The sequence below is a fragment of the Fusarium venenatum genome (genome assembly GCF_020744135.1).
Source record: "Fusarium venenatum strain MPI-CAGE-CH-0201 chromosome Unknown EDB82scaffold_4, whole genome shotgun sequence".
NCBI lineage: Eukaryota > Fungi > Ascomycota > Sordariomycetes > Hypocreales > Nectriaceae > Fusarium > Fusarium venenatum.
The window spans coordinates 1,358,775-1,375,333 of NW_027072132.1; the positions used below are offsets into that span (position 1 = coordinate 1,358,775).

At 48.8% G+C, this 16,559-nt stretch overlaps 5 protein-coding genes across 5 annotated transcripts; 2 read left to right on the forward strand and 3 right to left on the reverse strand.

Moving 5' to 3' along the window:
- Positions 1 to 32: 32 nt before the first annotated feature.
- On the reverse strand, positions 33 to 3,269 carry EDB82DRAFT_512026 (uncharacterized protein). Its single transcript, XM_025737257.2, has 3 exons — positions 2,333 to 3,269; positions 1,321 to 2,285; positions 33 to 1,277 (listed from the first exon to the last, which is right to left on the reverse strand). Exons 1-3 carry the CDS (start codon positions 2,900 to 2,902, stop codon positions 506 to 508), a joined length of 2,307 nt encoding a protein of 768 aa, XP_025592136.1. The 5' UTR covers positions 2,903 to 3,269; the 3' UTR covers positions 33 to 505.
- On the reverse strand, positions 3,270 to 9,181 carry EDB82DRAFT_451422 (uncharacterized protein). Its single transcript, XM_025737258.2, has 2 exons — positions 5,863 to 9,181; positions 3,270 to 5,809 (listed from the first exon to the last, which is right to left on the reverse strand). The coding sequence occupies exons 1-2, from the start codon at positions 9,106 to 9,108 to the stop codon at positions 3,518 to 3,520; spliced, it is 5,538 nt and encodes a 1,845-aa protein (XP_025592137.2). The 5' UTR covers positions 9,109 to 9,181; the 3' UTR covers positions 3,270 to 3,517.
- A 2,008-nt stretch (positions 9,182 to 11,189) lies between these two features.
- On the forward strand, positions 11,190 to 12,340 carry EDB82DRAFT_467234 (uncharacterized protein; the record flags this gene model as incomplete). The annotated part of the gene is made up of 2 exons (XM_025737260.2): positions 11,190 to 12,037; positions 12,086 to 12,340. The coding sequence occupies exons 1-2, from the start codon at positions 11,303 to 11,305 to the stop codon at positions 12,338 to 12,340; spliced, it is 990 nt and encodes a 329-aa protein (XP_025592139.1). The 5' UTR covers positions 11,190 to 11,302.
- Positions 12,341 to 12,493: 153 nt separating this feature from the next.
- EDB82DRAFT_540462 (uncharacterized protein) lies at positions 12,494 to 13,953 on the reverse strand (the record flags this gene model as incomplete). Its single annotated transcript, XM_065609333.1, has 4 exons — positions 13,828 to 13,953; positions 13,466 to 13,676; positions 12,942 to 13,392; positions 12,494 to 12,897 (listed from the first exon to the last, which is right to left on the reverse strand). The coding sequence occupies exons 1-4, from the start codon at positions 13,854 to 13,856 to the stop codon at positions 12,494 to 12,496; spliced, it is 1,095 nt and encodes a 364-aa protein (XP_065463226.1). The 5' UTR covers positions 13,857 to 13,953.
- Positions 13,954 to 15,315: 1,362 nt separating this feature from the next.
- Positions 15,316 to 16,023, forward strand: EDB82DRAFT_292774 (uncharacterized protein). The gene is made up of 2 exons (XM_065607420.1): positions 15,316 to 15,810; positions 15,872 to 16,023. Exons 1-2 carry the CDS (start codon positions 15,456 to 15,458, stop codon positions 15,913 to 15,915), a joined length of 399 nt encoding a protein of 132 aa, XP_065463227.1. The 5' UTR covers positions 15,316 to 15,455; the 3' UTR covers positions 15,916 to 16,023.
- Positions 16,024 to 16,559: the final 536 nt, after the last annotated feature.

Here is a 16,559-nt window from a genome sequence, read left to right on the forward strand (position 1 = left end):
TCCGACACTGGCGTGTGACTTGTGAACATCTAGAGAGAGAGAAGTTGAAGTTCAATTAAAATACAATAATAATTCAGTAAATTGGCTTATTTGTGCCGATATGTGGCATTGGTACTTGACAGTTCCCAGCAGCTTGGCTCTCATCTGTCAGTGTCAAGCACTGCAACACCAACCATCTCAACCAATCATCCCCTCACCGTACCAATCCTCAAGCAATCGTCCTCATGATCGTCTCCAGAATATGGCAAAGAGCACTGACCGGTCAAGACAAGGGTCGAGGCTGATCCAACGCCACTACTCCAGCACATGAGCAATCCTCTTTGGAAACGATCAGAGTCCATACTTACATGTCAAGCGTTGGATATCGAGCAAGATGAATATTTCTTTGTTATTGCGGTCTCTTGGACGTCTCCTTTTGGGTATGAATAGCTTTAGGGGTGCCTGAGATTAGGCCTGGCTTCGTACGGAGGTGAACACCAACTTGACAGGAATCTAGCTAATCGCCTTACTTTCTAGGATCCCAGTTCTTGTCAACTTGGTCCAGTAGACCCTCCTTCCCCAGAACCTTGGACCCGAGGATCTTCTCAAGGCTAACCATCTTGAAGCTTGCCTCTGCGCTGGTCTTCCCGTTTGGTAGCTGATTAGCATCGTCGTGTACTACGACCAAGCCATGAGGGAAATCCTTGTTTAGTGCTGTTCCCACGGCTGTTATGCCATCTGTGTTGGATACAGGATCGATATTTCCGTTAGATGATTCAACGAGAGTAAATGTTGTAACGTATTCGTGAGGCTCGGCCCGGCGGTAGACGTTGTATGCGCTGACGCCCTGGCAGGATACTAGGATGTATCCCTCATCGGGGTTTGACCCATAGACAAGCGTTACGCCTTCGACGTCTCCGTAGAGCTTTCCATCACCCACCTTGCCGATAACAAGTCCCTCATCCTTGGAGTTTGGCTCGGCACCATATCGCCACAGAGCAGAAGGCTCCTCGCCGAGGAAAATCCAGCCATTTTCTTCATCGGTGACACATCCTTCGACCTGTCCGCCGCTACCGCCTTGAAACTCTCGCACAAGCTTCGTCTGGAGTTCTCCGTCAGATGTGGAAGTGAGTTCGTATTGAAGATATCGTGCGGATTTTTCGTTGACGAAGAGATACTGTTTTCCTGTCTTTGGTGAACGGTATGTACACGAGCCATAAACACTGTAATCTTCAACAACAGGATGAGAGCCGCCGGGGATATCGGTTAGTGTTCCATTGGGAAGCATTTCAAAAAGACTTGATCGTTAGCTGCTGATAAGCACAGGGTGGTACAACTTACCATAAAGTATCATCAGCTCGACACGCAGCAAAAGCAAGATCAACCTTGCGATCACCCGCCTTGAAGCCATAAATCATATCCACATTATTCGGTTCGCCCGCAGCAAAAGTCTGAACTAGATTGCCCTTGAGATCAAACACACTGAGACCAGCCTCTTCACCGGACTTCATCGTGGTAACGATACGAGACTTTTCTGGGCCCTCAGGAGATACCCAGATGGCAGGATCGTCTCCATCACCGAGTCGTGACTCTGTCTCGTATGTTGGCTCAACGAGGAGGAATGAGCAGTACAGACCTCCCCATCCCTTGTCGCATTTACACTTGTTTGCACCCACACACTTTCCATGACCGGAACAGTTGTCGACGCAAGTGAAACTGCTGCAAGTCTTTCCAGAGAAGCCAGAGAAGCACTCACACTTTTGCTTCTTGTCCTTGATGCAGTATCCGTTGCCATCGCATGTCTTGCAAATTGGCTCCTTTTCGGACTCACTCTTGAGCTTTCTTGGATCATACTTTGTGTTAGACTCGATCTTGAGCTTCTTCAAGGCTGTTTCGAGCGATGATGCACCAAAGCCGTTGACCTCTTCTGACTCGATGGCGTAGGTAAGAGCACCCGCAGGATACTTGTCCGTTGATCCTTGGTAAATGTTCAGACCCTGGACTTCAATGTCCTCGAATCCGATCAAAGACAAAGTTCCCTTGAGCTTGAATGATTGATCATAGACGGCAATTTTTTCTGTTTGGGCAACAAACAGATAATCTGAGCCCTTCTTGGGTACGTAGACAGCCAGGCCGGTTACGTTGTCTTCTGCCTTGCCAACCTTGGTGATTTTGGGTGTGTTCGTAGATTCTATGAGAGAGAATGAATAAACGCTCTTGTCATCGTCTGTTGAGATGTACATGCGCGACTCAGAACGTGACGCAGCACAGCCAGATGTCTCAAAGTCGGTGGGAAATGTTTGGATCTGACAGCGTTAGCAAACACAGAATCTCTTTGATTGGAGAGGCATACCTCAACAAACTCAAGTGACTTTTTAGTCTCTCGTAACAATAATTGAACTGCTTGTCCCTTTCCAAATAAATAGACGTAGTCATTCCCAGCAGGGCTCTTCCAACTGCATAGCGCAGACCAATCACCCAGCACTTTAAAGTCTGCATCTTTGATCTGTTTAAATTCTGGCATCTCGTACGAACGAAGCACAGAATCTGGCTGCGCAATTGTAACCAGGACATCTTTGTCATCCACATCGTACACTGTAGTGACAAGCTTGCTGCGACCTGGTGTTTGAGCCGTCACTTCTCGTAGGGGAGATTTGGAAGTGAGGTCGTAGACGTGAAAACCTCCCTTATCCGGTCCTCCATCGTTTCCAATGAGCAGAGGGTTGCGATCCGAGTAGTAAACAGCTGTCCAGTCTGATTCAACTGTGCTGGTATAGGCATCGACTTTGACGTCAACTTCCACCGCCTTTGCAAAGGATATCTGAAAGGCGACGGCCAACAGACCAATCAAGCCAGAACCAACCATGATTGTTAGGTAGGTATAGACACTAGGTGAAGATCCATCTCGAGTCCTGCTGGTCATATTCGATAATATATATATATGATTGTTTCATCAACGCACGTGCTTAACTCAATTGGCTTGCTTTATTATAGGCACCTCAATTTAAGATGATCATAAAGTGACCTGCCGGATTGGTCCAATCAACAAGGGCCAGGGACTTTGTTTTGACACCGAGAAGTTTATTTCGGCAGGTGAAACGTTGCTCGTGTTTGGAGCATGTAGTGCTATTGGATGATGCGGTAAAGGTTGCGGCTTTATTGGCGACGGTTTGGATCGACGGTGCATAGGCTGATGGGGTAAGAGGAGTATCATGCGATAAAATATTAATAGAATGCAATAGTTTAAATTCGCGCTGGATAGTAGAGGTATAGATTCTCATGTGCTTGGTGTGGGCATTGCGTTGTTCAATCTCGAGGGATGTCTTTGGTATCGGTTACCCATACAATCGGATAAAATGTCTGTCATCATCGAGGTCTCGACCACGACCTAAGTCAAGTTCTGACTTGATTCAAATTATCTACAGTTAAGCCAATGGCTTATCTTACGTTTGTAAGACTATTGGTATAAAATTTTGTTCAAAGCAACGCCCAACTCCTTTCCAACCTGCCAGTGATGTCCATTTTGGGTGCAGAGTCGCTAGTTAACCTCCTCCACATATCCAATCTGCCTCCTGGCATCCGGTCCGCCTGGGACATTTCCGATCCGTTTTGCTAGTCTCTCTTGAGTCTCCACCAACTTCTTCTGTGTTTCCAGTCTCTTCTTGATTCTGTCATCAGCACCTCTCTCAATTCGATCCAGCTCCTCGCGTTCGCTAATACGAAGACTGCTGAGCGCTTGAGCATTGCTTGCTCTCTCCGAGTTCATGGTAGACTCCCATTCAAGCATCTTCTGCTGTCGCGTTTCTTCAGCCGTGAGTTCAGCTGCAGCGATCAGTTTGGTGCGCTCCAAGCTTGACTGTGTCAGCTTATGTTGCTCTGAAAGGCGCCTCTTTAATGCCGCGTTGAAAAGGGACTCTTCTAGATCGGCCTTTTGTCGTGCTGCGTTAATGTCCTCGCTATACAATCGACGGCGACGGGCATCCTCAATCTCGGCCTTGTTGTTCCATATCTCCCTCTCTACACTCGCAACTTCCTTTGCCCGAGCGAGTGTGATCGCGTGGTCTTCCGTCTCAAGAGCCAGGCGTCGTAATCTGGCCTTTCGTTCGCGTTCCTGGACGGCCATATCACTAGGCAAGCCAATTGCATCTTCAGGTTGGTCGCCAGAGTTGGCGTAGTATACATCCACTGCCCGGTTCGCCCGAAGGAGGGCAAGAAGCTGATCCCGTGTGTCCGACTCGGGCATCACTTTCTTGACGTACATAGTCGGAGAATAAGTAAATTCGCCGTCAGAGTAGTGGTTGAATGGTCTGTTGATCTCCTTCCACATGGCAACCTTGAGGAAGCTTCGGGTCGTCGTAATAGGGTCACTGGATTCAAAACAAAGCAGCAGTGCGGATTTCCCATGTGAATGCAGGCTTATATCTGACCCGGCGTCAATCAAAAGGGTCATGACTTTCTGCATAAGCTTTTCTCCGTCCGCAGTGAGTTTTCCTGAACAAGAGCCTGCGCCGTGGCGACAGACTTCGCCCAGAGCAGATCTTCCATCATGTAGTGGACTGGGAAAGTCAGGATGGTGTCCATGTTCTACAAGAACTGTTACTGCTGCCAGGTTAAGCTCCCTCGCAGCGTTGTGTAGAGATCCATCGTCCTTTGACTGATCAATAGCAAGCAAGTTGCCCATCATGCGAGTGGAGAGATCACCTCCGATATCAGTTGCCATCGCTAGAGGCGTTCGGCCCATAGCATCGGTGATATCAACATTAGCGCCTTCTATCAGAAGTTCTTTGACGATGTCGGATCGACGAGTTTGGATGGCTAGCATAAGTGGTGTAGATCGGCTGATCGCCGTCTCAAAGTTGACGTTGGCACCACGTTCAATCAGCATCTTGATTAATGCCGAGCTGACCTTCTTTTGGGGTTGAGCAATTGCCCAAAGTAGGACCGTTACTTCTTCGGGATCTTCCACCTTTTCGTGAAGGCGATATGTTGTAGTCTGGTCGTGATAGAAGCCAGCGTCCAGCAGTACTTGTAATAGCTCTGCCGATCGTGGATACTGGGAAATCGCCCTGACAAGAATGGGGTCTGATCCTGCGCTCCGTGTCATGACATCGAGTCCAACTTCTCCATCCCTGTATCCCGAAAACAGTTCAAACAGCTTCAATACCTCATCGGGTGAGCGTGCGGTGTCAAAGACGCGTTCAAAAGCAAGTGTGAGAGTTCTTGGTGATGGTTTGCAAGTGAGTAGTCTCTCTGTCCAAAAAGCATTGCCCTTTGAAGCTGCGCACACAAGAGGCTGTCCGTCTTCAAAATCGACACTGACGCCGTACGAGACGAAAAGTTCGACAAATGCATCAGCCATAGATTCCGTCTCATCTGTGCTGTCCTTCATGGCTTGCACAAGGGCATGGCTTACACACTCTCCTTTGGCGCCCTTGATGAGAAGCATTTTTGCAATAGCAAGGCCATTTGCAGAGAACCATGTGGTAAACAAAACGTCCGAAAATCCACTGGAGAAGGCTGCGAGTATGGCATCTTCAGGGAACTCGCAAGTCAATAACAACTCAACAGATGACACCTTCGCACCTTGCACAGCTCGAGTTAGCGCACAGCAATCATTAGCAAGAGGTGATGCTCCAGAGTCGAGCAAGGCCTTGATAAGCCGCTCATCCGGCTCATCTTCACTAACAGCTTTGCTCAAAGCGATGTGAACTTCATCCACAATCGGTATGCCTGCCTTGAACAAGTCCTTGATGATATCTAGCCTGGTGTCTGGGTTCAACTTCCAGCAGGCCTTTAGAGCCCGTATCAAAGTCGGAGGGGATGGCTTTTTCTGTACAGTTGGGTTAGTAAAGGTAATCTGACGACATCCCAATGACAATTTACCTGATTGCCGCCTTTGTGCCATAAGCCCAAAAGCAACTCAAGTCCATCAACGAATGCGCTTTTAGTGGCCGCGGCGACCGCCTCGCCGTTGCTGAAATTGGGATCCGCGCCCGCCGCCAATAGCACACGCAGGACTTCGTGTCCGTCCTCGCCGGACTTGGCAGCCGAAACAAGCTGAATGTCCACGACATCTCCAGAGACACCTCTCTTCAACAGGCGCTGGAATATCATTGCTCTCTTGTTCAAATCTCCAACTTCTGTAGCAGCCTGGAAGCCTCGCTCCAGAGTCGACTTTTCGGTGTCGGCGTTGGACTTGAGGAGTACATCAAGAACCTCGACAGAGCCTCCACGGCATGCCTCTATGATAGCCTGACCTCCGTTGGTTGATATACTGGCTCCATAAGCAATCAGTACGTCCCCAAGTTCCAGGTCTCCATCTCGCGCTGCAACAAGAAGAGCGTTTGAGGCGGCTTCGGGTGTAACTCCCGCCTTTGCCAATCTTTTACAGATCTGAAGTCTGCATGTCCAGTCAGTGATCTTCATTGCTTTCTCCAGACAAGAATCTCTGCTCTCGGAAGAATGCTTGACGCGTGAAAGAAGAAGATCAAGAGTTTCAGGAGCCTCTTTGGAAACAGCCAGTGCAAGAGCCTCCCCATCAGAGGCATCTGCAAAACTGGCCAAAATACCAATGAGAGCAATATCTGAATTGAAGTTGTTGATGGCATGAATCAAAGCTCTGTTGACTTCTCGAGATGGGGCTCCAGCTTCCACTATGGTCTTTGTAAAAGTCAACCGATTCATAGGTTCCGGGATTTTCAAAGCATGGGGAAGTGCAGCAGCAAGGGACGCCTCCGTTGGTCGCCTTTGACAACCCATCAGGGCATCGACTACTGTCTCCCGAGCTGCAGCAACCGCACAACAAAGTGCTCTCGCTTTGTGAGTATTCGGATCCGCACAAGAGTCAAGGAGCTTGTTCAGCATTGCAAAAGAAGCTTGGCCTGTCTCATCCTGAACGATGCCCTGGACTTCCTGCACCAAGAGACTGTCCAGATTGAGCTTCCTGGGTGACATGTTTATAATCACGCCAAGCTTCAATGCTTTGCTGTCAGTTGGCGAAAGAGTACCCAAAGTATCAAGACAACTCGATATCGTGTCGTGGTTGTGTTTGCCTATAGTGAGGACCAATTCCAGGACCTTGTGGTCAGGATTCTGTGTCGCCCTTTGTAGAATAAGTCCTTTGCAGCCATTTATGTCTGCCTTTCCCTGTTGGAGAATAAGACGGAGCAGAGGCATATCTACAAGCCTTTCTTCGAGAGTCGTAAGCAACGCTTCTGCCACCTGCTGCACTCCAACACTTGCGCGCGCTTTGAATAGTATCGAGAACATCTCGTTTCGCACTTGACGATTCTCGATCTTCATGACATCTGCGAGACGCGCCGCTGCTGTTTGAGGTGATGCATTTTGCATCAAGGTATTGAATAGCCCAAGGTCCATCTGGTTGATAATGCTGTGAAGTCCAACGCCTTCATCATAGTTGATATCCGCGCCGTACTTGAGTAGAAGATTAATAAGCGCACCGTCTCTTTGAGAGAGATCCTCGCTGATTGCGTCTTGCAAAGCGATATGCAAAGCGGGACCAGTCATTGCTCCCCTTAAGAACAGCTCAACCATACGATACCGTTCTGGACTGGGAAGACTCTTGACTAGAGGGAAAATTGTGGTAAGTGTCTCGTTCGAGGGCCTCGCGGCAAGAATTTTGGCAGCCAGGTCTGCGTTTCCTGCCGAAATCGCATAGCGCAAGGCTTCTCCCTCATGGTGATCAGGTGATGCCACAGCATGGCGGTTACTAATGCGCGGCTTTCCATGGCCATTTGGCTGTTCGCTCGGTGGTTCGCGAAAGTTAGGATTAAGTAGAAGCTCAACTGACTGAGCATCATTAGCTTTGACGGCGTGCATGAGACAGTCATTTAAAACAGATCCGTTGGCCCCTCTCTTTAGCAATGAATAAAGCAATGCCTGTCGCATCCCAGGGTCCGCTTGTTGAGGGATGAGAGGGACGCAGCTTGATGCCAGTGCAGGATCGATCTTGGAAGATCCGTTGAGGAGGGAGCTCACAAGGTTGACCTGACCTTTCGATATGGCAGCCTTCAAAGCGGAAGCGTCATTATGTTCTACTGAGGCGCCATAGCGAGCCAAAAGGTCGGCCATCTCAAAGAATTGAGAGTCACAAGCCATCTCGAGAGATCGCTCTAGTATTGGTCCTTGAGCACCACAGCAAAGCAATAGCTCGGCAAAGTCGAGTTTTGACTTTGTGTTCATATTTGTGTTATCCATGAGCTGCTGGAAAGACTCAGCGAGCCCAGGATTCTGAGGTGGCTTGTTTCCTGTAGCAATGGCCATGGCAATGTCTCTTCGCTCGTTGTTAATGGCAATCTTGAGCGCCTCGGAATTGTTGTAGTTACAGTCTGCTGTGGAGCGACTCAGATGTAAGACAGTATCGAAACATTGTGCTCTTGAGGCGTCTGTTAGCGCTTGTGATACGCAAATTTCCGACGGTCGTCCGTCGGATCTAAGAATGAGTGAGGCGATCTCTGACAAGGCTGGGGCGGCGCAAGCTTTACGGAATTCGTCCTGTCCTTCAGCGGTTGCTGCCGCACTTGCTCCATACCTCAGCAAAGTCTCGACAATTCGTGGATTTCGTGTTCTTACTGCCGCTGGAAGGCAAGTGTCGAGAGTCAAGGGGTCGGCATGTGGTATTAGAACGTGGACCATGTCATGCTGGTCTCGTTCGATAGCGGATTTAAGTAGACGAGTGCGATCGAGGCCATTGTCAACGCTTTTTCGTCTATTCAGTATACCTTGCTTTTGTGTTTGCATGCCACTAAGATCAACGCCTGCAGCGGCCAATTTTGCAATCAGAGCCTCGGCAACACCGGGTGAGCCTGAACTATCGACCCAAGAATTCAAGACATTCAATATCTCTTTGGTATCCCAGTGCTTGCCCTTTTTGAGATTGCTAGACGAAAAGGCTCGTGAGAGGCCACTCTTAGGTCGCAATTGAGCCACTTCGGCGGATCGCCTTTGCAAAAGGCCTTCGGCGACTTCATCGTCGCCATGTGTTCGGAAGGATGTTGGATGTGCTGGTCGGCTAAGAGGTGCTGGAGCGTTTGGGGGAAGAGAGAAGCCCCATTGCTGTGATAACTGTATAATGCGCCTCTGGCGGGCGTTAACCGTTGAAGAATTCATTAGAACTGTTGAAATGTTGAAGTTGGAAATGAGGTTGATTGTGAGCCCCTCATTTACATGTCGAAAAGAAGGCTGTAGGCTCAGAATCTTGTGTTCCTGGCCGGCCTTGCCGTCCCTTTTGTTCTTGGTGATAGCCAGTGGTGTTACAGAAGACCTGACCTAGGAAAGAAGCTGACAGGGGGTGGTTGGAGGCTGTGAACCTCCACTGCCCGCCCGTGCAGTGAATGAATCACAGCCGCAGCGCCCCACTTTTGCATGTTACGTTGTCCATCTACCGTGTAAATGGACTCTCTGCAAAATGTACGCGTTGTAACATCAATTCAGATAAATAACTACGACTATCTAATACGCTCAGTATCAATTGCCTTTGTATCTAATATTTATTCTTCAACGGCATGGCGTTCAACGGCTTCAGTCAAGAGTGGGTGTCATGTCATCTCGCACTAAAACATGCAACCATTTATCCCCCAGAATGTAGGTGACGTATAGCGGCCCAAGGCCTCACTTTCCCCTGACATTGGACGATGATACAGAGGTCCAAGCTTGATATTCAATATTCAGCGGTGACAATCTCAATATACTGACTAGACTGGCCTCAAAACATGGTGGTCATGGCTCCAGAATCTGCCAGGTTCCCCCTTGAAAAAGCTTGCGAAGCTTTCTCATGCCAAGCCTTTGGCACTGCCACGCTCCTCTGTCATGACATCCAACTATACGTGTATTTCGTTTGGTTGTTTTCACTGACACATGAAACGAGCCTCTAGCCCCCGTCTAAAAACCTTCTGTGGCGATCGCTAAGCCGCAAGCAGTATTCTTTGGGCGAGGTTTAAGAATAGGTCCCCTTCCTAACTCTCGCGAGGTTAGACCGATCGCCCTTTCGCGGTTTTCCTGCAAGATGGCCACGCGTATGCTGGCGTAGCCTCAGTCTAAACGAGACTTCAGAACCTACTCAACGCGAGAACTTATGTAGAAGGCAGGTAAATGGCCTGTTTCTTGAAGGATTCTTCCGTATTGTTCGTGTCGCTTGGATAAAACGAAGCGACTCTGTCGTTGCAGCTGCTGAGCCGGGCACGTCGTAAGCTCTCTTGTAAGCCATGCATAAATATCAAAAGTCCCTCCGATTGAATCAAATCCTCGTTTATCTCTCAATCTTGTTTCAATCTTGCTTAATAAGTATGCTTAAAATGAGGCTGGTATTAATGGAAGATGTTAGTCGGGAGAACGTTGCTGTGTCGCTTACCCTATATGCCGAAACCGACTGTCAAACTCATGAAGCTGTCGCGAGATTGACAGCTACTGCATGAACGGAATCTTGAATAATAGGTGTGACATTACCAGTACTTTACTTGTGAACCGGAAATTCTTCATGACACACCAATTATCCTCATTGCTGTCATGATAACGTTTGTAATAGAGTTAATTACAACAAAACCCGTTGAACCACGCCATGTTCCATTATGTAGCAAACATTGACAACCTGCACGAATTTCACCACCGGATACATCGGCAACTACTTTTGTGGATTTCATTTTAGAAGCTCGAAGGTCCAGGAATGACCATCATGGATGCTAGATCTCACAGCATCTTGTCATCGGCAGTGAATTCTGAGGCGAGGATAAGGGCTTATCCACATAGCCTACTGTTAGCATGATTTGAATAAGGCTGAACAACAAGTTAGACCAACAAGGGAAGGAGTTGGCAAAGAGCAACATACATCGTAGATATTTAGACTCGACATGGATTTGTGAGTTATGGTTTCAGATATCAATTGGCGATTACTCAAGAATAATACCTACTACATGCGAAGTAGATGCCCAATTGCCTGCCATCTGTCAGCACTTTATCAGACATACAATGTATAAGCCAACTGTAAATCACCTCTCTATCCTCTCCAACATCGCGCCTTTATTCTCGTTAAAATGTAACATGACGTGCTGAGCACTCCAGTTTCCATTATTACCCCGCCATCATGGCTCCCCCGCGGTAGATGGAGCCGGCCCGAAGCTCTCATCGAAAGCTCCTATCAAAACCGCCCTCTTCCGATCCGACATCGCATATTAATAATTCACCAATACCGATGGCCCATCTTCTACGACGTTCTCTTCTTCGACCACTTGTCGCCTCAAAGCCTTTTGCAACTCCAATTCCTACTCAGCGCATCGCAAGACTCACTTCACACTTATCAACCGCTAAAATGGCTCCCGTTCCATCTACCATGAAGGCCGTTCAGATCAACAAGAACGGCGGTGTTGAGGTTCTTGAGCATAATAATGTCCCTGTTCCCAAGGCTGGCGAGGGTCAGATTCTTGTGCGCAACCAGGTCGCTGGTCTTAACTACATAGATACCTACTTCCGTTCTGGTCTTTACAAGGCACCTCAATTCCCTCTTACGCTCGGTCGTGAAGCTGCGGGAACTATCGTTGATGTCCACTCCTCTGTCAAGGGCTTCGAGAACGGTACTCGGGTGGTCTTTATGGGCACAGTCGGTGCCTATGCTCAGTACAGCGTTGTCAACGCTTCTGATGCCGTCAAGATCCCCGATGATGTGCCTACTGAGCAAGCTGTAGCCGCTTACCTGCAAGGTCTCACAGCATGGACATTTATCCGAGAGGCCGGACAGGTCAAGGAAGGCCAATGGGTTCTAGTTCACGCGGCATCTGGTGGTGTTGGTACCTTGTTGGTTCAGCTTCTACGAACTGTCGGTGCCAAGATCATTGGTACTGCTAGCACGGATGAGAAGCTTGAGCTCGCAAAGAAGAACGGTGCTGGGTGGGTTATCAACTCTCATGATGATGTAGTTGCCAAGGTCAAGGAGATCACTGGTGGACATGGCGCGGATGTTATCTTTGATGGTGTTGGAAAGGCTACTTTCGATGGAGACCTTGAGCTGATTGCTCTCAAGGGAACTCTCGTCTCCTTTGGCAACGCGGTAAGTGACACGACCAAACTGTTTTAATGGTCAAACTGACAGTTCTAGTCTGGTGCCGTGGACCCTGTGGCCCTCTTCCGTCTCACACCCAAGAACGTCCGCTTGATGCGCCCTGTAGTCAACGGCTATGTTTCGCAGCGCGCTGATCTCGAAAAGTACACCTCTGAACTTTTCGACCTCATCAAGTCCAAGAAGCTTGAGCTCACCATCCACAAAGTCTACCCTCTTGAGGACGTGGCCAAGGCCCACGAGGACATCGAGAGCCGAAAGACAATCGGAAAATTGCTCATCAAAGTCGATTAAATCTAGCCTTTTGATATTTATTTTAAGTGCGCTATATATCTATAATGCAACGGATAAGTTCGTCTAAAAATCCAAAACATATTCTTCGGTAACTCTCATTTCACATCACTGCGGGACATCTGTCCGCAAACCGGTAGCCAATTTTGTTATTACTTAAGCCTTGGAAGACTTGACAGCCTCCAGAAGCTCGGCGGGGGGATCTTGGCGGTAACCCTTGGGGTTGTTCTCGACCCATCGCCAGAGGTCATTGCAAGCCTCCTCCATGGTAAGCTCGGTCTTCCAGTTGAGCTCCTTGTTGGCGAGGGTGGGGTTGGCAGTAAGATCAAGAACGTCTCCTTGTCGTCGGGGACGGACCTCGTAGGCAAGATCGCGACCGACGACCTTGCTGAAGGCCTTGACAATCTCAAAGACGGTGCTGCCACGTCCGGAACCCAGGTTCCACGCCTTGACACCGGGCTGGTTCTCGCGGAGGTAGTTAAGGGCCATCAAGTGACCGCGGGCAAGGTCGACAACATGGATGTAGTCTCGAATGGCAGTGCCGTCGCGAGAGGCGTAGTCTATGAATGTTAGATTGAACAGGTCAAACTTGCTGAAAACTTACCATCGCCGAAAACAAGGAGCTTCTCACGCTCGCCAGTGGCGACCTGTCCGAGGAGGGGCAGAAGGTTGAAAGGAATACCCTGAGGGTCCTCACCCATGATACCAGTGGGGTGAGCACCGCAAGGGTTAAAGTATCGCAGAAGAGCACCGTTCCACTGCTTGAACTCCTTGCCCTCCTTTTCCAAGTTGGTGCGCTGAGCATTGACAAAGTCGGTGATAACGTCCTCGATCATGGACTTGGTGCGACCGTAGGTGTTGGTAGGTCCGATAGGGCAGTGCTCGGGGATGGGAATCATGTTGGGGAATCGGGTAGCATCGCCGTAAACGGTAGCGGAGGAGGAGAAAACAATATTGTTGACGTTGTTGCGCTCCATGGAGCGGAGGAGAGAGATGCTACCACCGACATTGACACGGTAGTACTCGAGAGGGATAACGCCAGACTCGCCGACGGCCTGAATCGGTGTTAGTTGTATACGACGAAGAGACTGAAATGCGACTTGCCTTGAGCGCAGCAAAGTGAATGACGCTATCAATGGCAGGGTGCTTGGCAAAGACCTCATCGATAGCCTTCTCATCTGTGATATCGAGTTTGTAAAAGGCGGGACGGCGACCGCAAATCAGCTCAATGCGGTCGAGGGCGACCTCTGAGGAGTTGTAGAGGGAATCGACAATAACGACATCGTAACCGTGCTCAAGGAGAGTGAGCGAGGTGAAAGAGCCGATGTAGCCGGTACCACTGGGGAATCAAGTTAGCAAGTGTATTCTTTGTTGAAAGAATGCGACACCGCACGTTCTTGTCCTTGAATGGCGATTGCGACAAGAACAAAGAGTTGATTGATGACGAACAGGACAGGGGTATGGCAGTGGATGGAGTTGAATGGACGTACCCGGTAACGAGAACGGTTCCAACAGGCATTTTCGGCGGGATTTCTTTGTTCAACGTTAAGCGACTGGTTGAGTTTGCGGTGAAGGACCAAGTAAAGTTGAAAGAAGCGTTGCGAGACGGCGGGGTTAAAGGTAAATTGTAAAGGTAGGACGAGACTAGGGGAGTGTTGGGAAATGGCGGGGCAACTTTTTTTTAGCTGATGAGAGGGGGAGGGGAAGGACAGGAGGGGCCAGGGGTTTTGTTCATGCTGCCAGGGCTGATGTGATGTTGATTGCTGTTGCTAAATTAAGGACCCGACACTACGTACTACAGAGCCATGATGGAATGGATGTCCAGATGGAGCATTATTCGGGGTTGCTGAATCCCGAGTCGACAGACAATCATTGTTCTTATTAGCGATCGAGTAAGGTAGCATCATTAATGTAAAAGGTCCGAATGAGTCAACTTGAACTTTCCAAGTACATGCGCTCCATACAACGGTCTCGTAGACTGAGGCGATCACGGAGTACGGCAAAGAGCTGTAAGTCACTGTGGAGTCCACCATGTACAGGGTTGATATTGGTAATGGATATCTCAGGTTGGCATGAGACGATTGGTATCGAGTTGATACAAAGGAAATTCCAACATGGACAGATTGATGTCTTTTCATCCATCAAGACAAGAGTATTCTAAAAAGGATCCGTATTGGTGAAACCTTGACCAAGTCTTATTGCTCAGCCGTTACGCTCTCTCCGATGGCTTGACTCCAAGTACGGTATTTATTTCTATCAGTTTATTGATGGGCGCAGTAAAACTGACAATACTGTGATAGTTAATTGATCAGCTTTATCGATTAATAATTATCTGATGCCCAGATGGTAGAGAATATTTGAGTCGAAAAAAGAAGTTCTAAAACGCCTAGAAACAACGTTAAAGATGCCGCATCGTGGTTTGAGATTAAGTTTAGACCATGATATTCCAACATGAACAAAAGATTTCTCCAAAAACATTTTCAGATTAACGTCATCGGCAAATCCGAACCGAACACAAAGAATTGGATGGAAGTACACTGAGCGCAACGCTCATGGCAATCAAAACGCGTGCACGTGATCACGTACGCCAGCCTCTCAACTTGCGCCGCCTAATTCTCGGCGCGCATCGCGTCGGCGCATCATAGCACCTTCGCGATAGCATCACGAATATCGACAAAATAAAGTCGGCACTTGACACATTTTACAGTCAAGACAATTCATAATCATCACTCCCTCAGATACGAACTCATTGTGGTTGCGACGCCATTTATCAGCCCTCAAAGACTCCTTGCTCAACTCACCGCCACCAACATGATTCTTTGTTGTTACTACCCACATCTCAACCTCTAAATTGGCCAGTCAAGCTGGCACACAGAACAAGCGTCTTTGTGATCCAAAATCAGAAGCGGGGAACGAACTGGTGGTATCGACCTTGGGCGGTTGTTTGGGATACACCAAAGCCCGGACTACTATTTTCATTTCATAGACCAAAGACGACTCTCGCTCTCTTGGGAAAAACAACGACTGAATAACACAAAAGGGCACACCTCCTTCATGAACTTTTCTTGTTCACCTTGCTCTTTTCATCATACTCATTCAAAGCACAAATTTCACAATCATGCCTCCAAGACCTGTAAGACAGAGTACTCGCTACGCAAGTAGGGAGCCTGAAGAGACGACTGGTGGACCTCAAATTTCTCTGGTCAAACCCAAGTTACCGGCTCTGAAAGGAACTCCGAGTTCTCGGAGACAGTACACGTATGGCTCTGGTGTTGAGCCACCCCCCAGACTAGGCGCCGGCCTTCAACAAATGACTCTGAAGAACGCCGTTAGCCAGGCTCTTAAGAAACATCCCGGCGAGGACGAAGAATTTGTTCGACCACCAATACCAGAACCGGCACCCAAACCGGCACCCAAACCGGCACCCAAACCAGCAGCTACAAAGGCAGATCGAGGTAAGACCTCGAAAGACAGTATGTTCATTCACTCCTAAATGTATGACAACTCTGACACGTGGCAGATGCCGCACGACAGGCAACAACAACCGCCACCGGGCATTTGGCCGTTGGCAGAGATGATGACAGCTCGCGAAGCTTTGAACTGGAAAGCGATTATTATGACCATGCAACGATAGAACCGGCACCATCAAAGCCGCCAGTAGCCCCCGCAAAGCAGCAATCCGCACCCAAGACAAACCTCGGACCTGAAGAAGAGGAGTCCAGTGATGATGAATTACTGCCGCCTCGAAATGAGAAAGAGCCGCGGTCTTCAGTACGACTGATTGAGAACTTCGATGAAGTCGATGCGAGACAAACCAGGTCACACTCGTCCCGTTCTCGAAGCCAAAGGAGTTCAACAAAGTCGACTGAGAACTTGGAACCTAAAAATGATGCACCCGTCACAGCGAGACAGAATGATTCGCAGTCATCTCGTTCTCGGGACCAGCAAAAGACCTCAACACGGCCGGATGAGAGTAAAGTCACTCAACAGGCATCAGAACCCTCAATATGGGCGAAGCAGAAACCCTTCCCCGGGACTGGTACTGGACTGGAAATAGGGACTGGAGCTACACTCAACGATCGGAGACCCAATGGATCGAAGAGTCTTTTTGGTCCGGCTACAACCTCGGGTTCAGATGCATTGAACAGAGCTCGACAACTTCCAGATGATCCACAACAACGCGACTGGCAGATTCAAAGGGAAATATCAGCAGCTGAGCGGG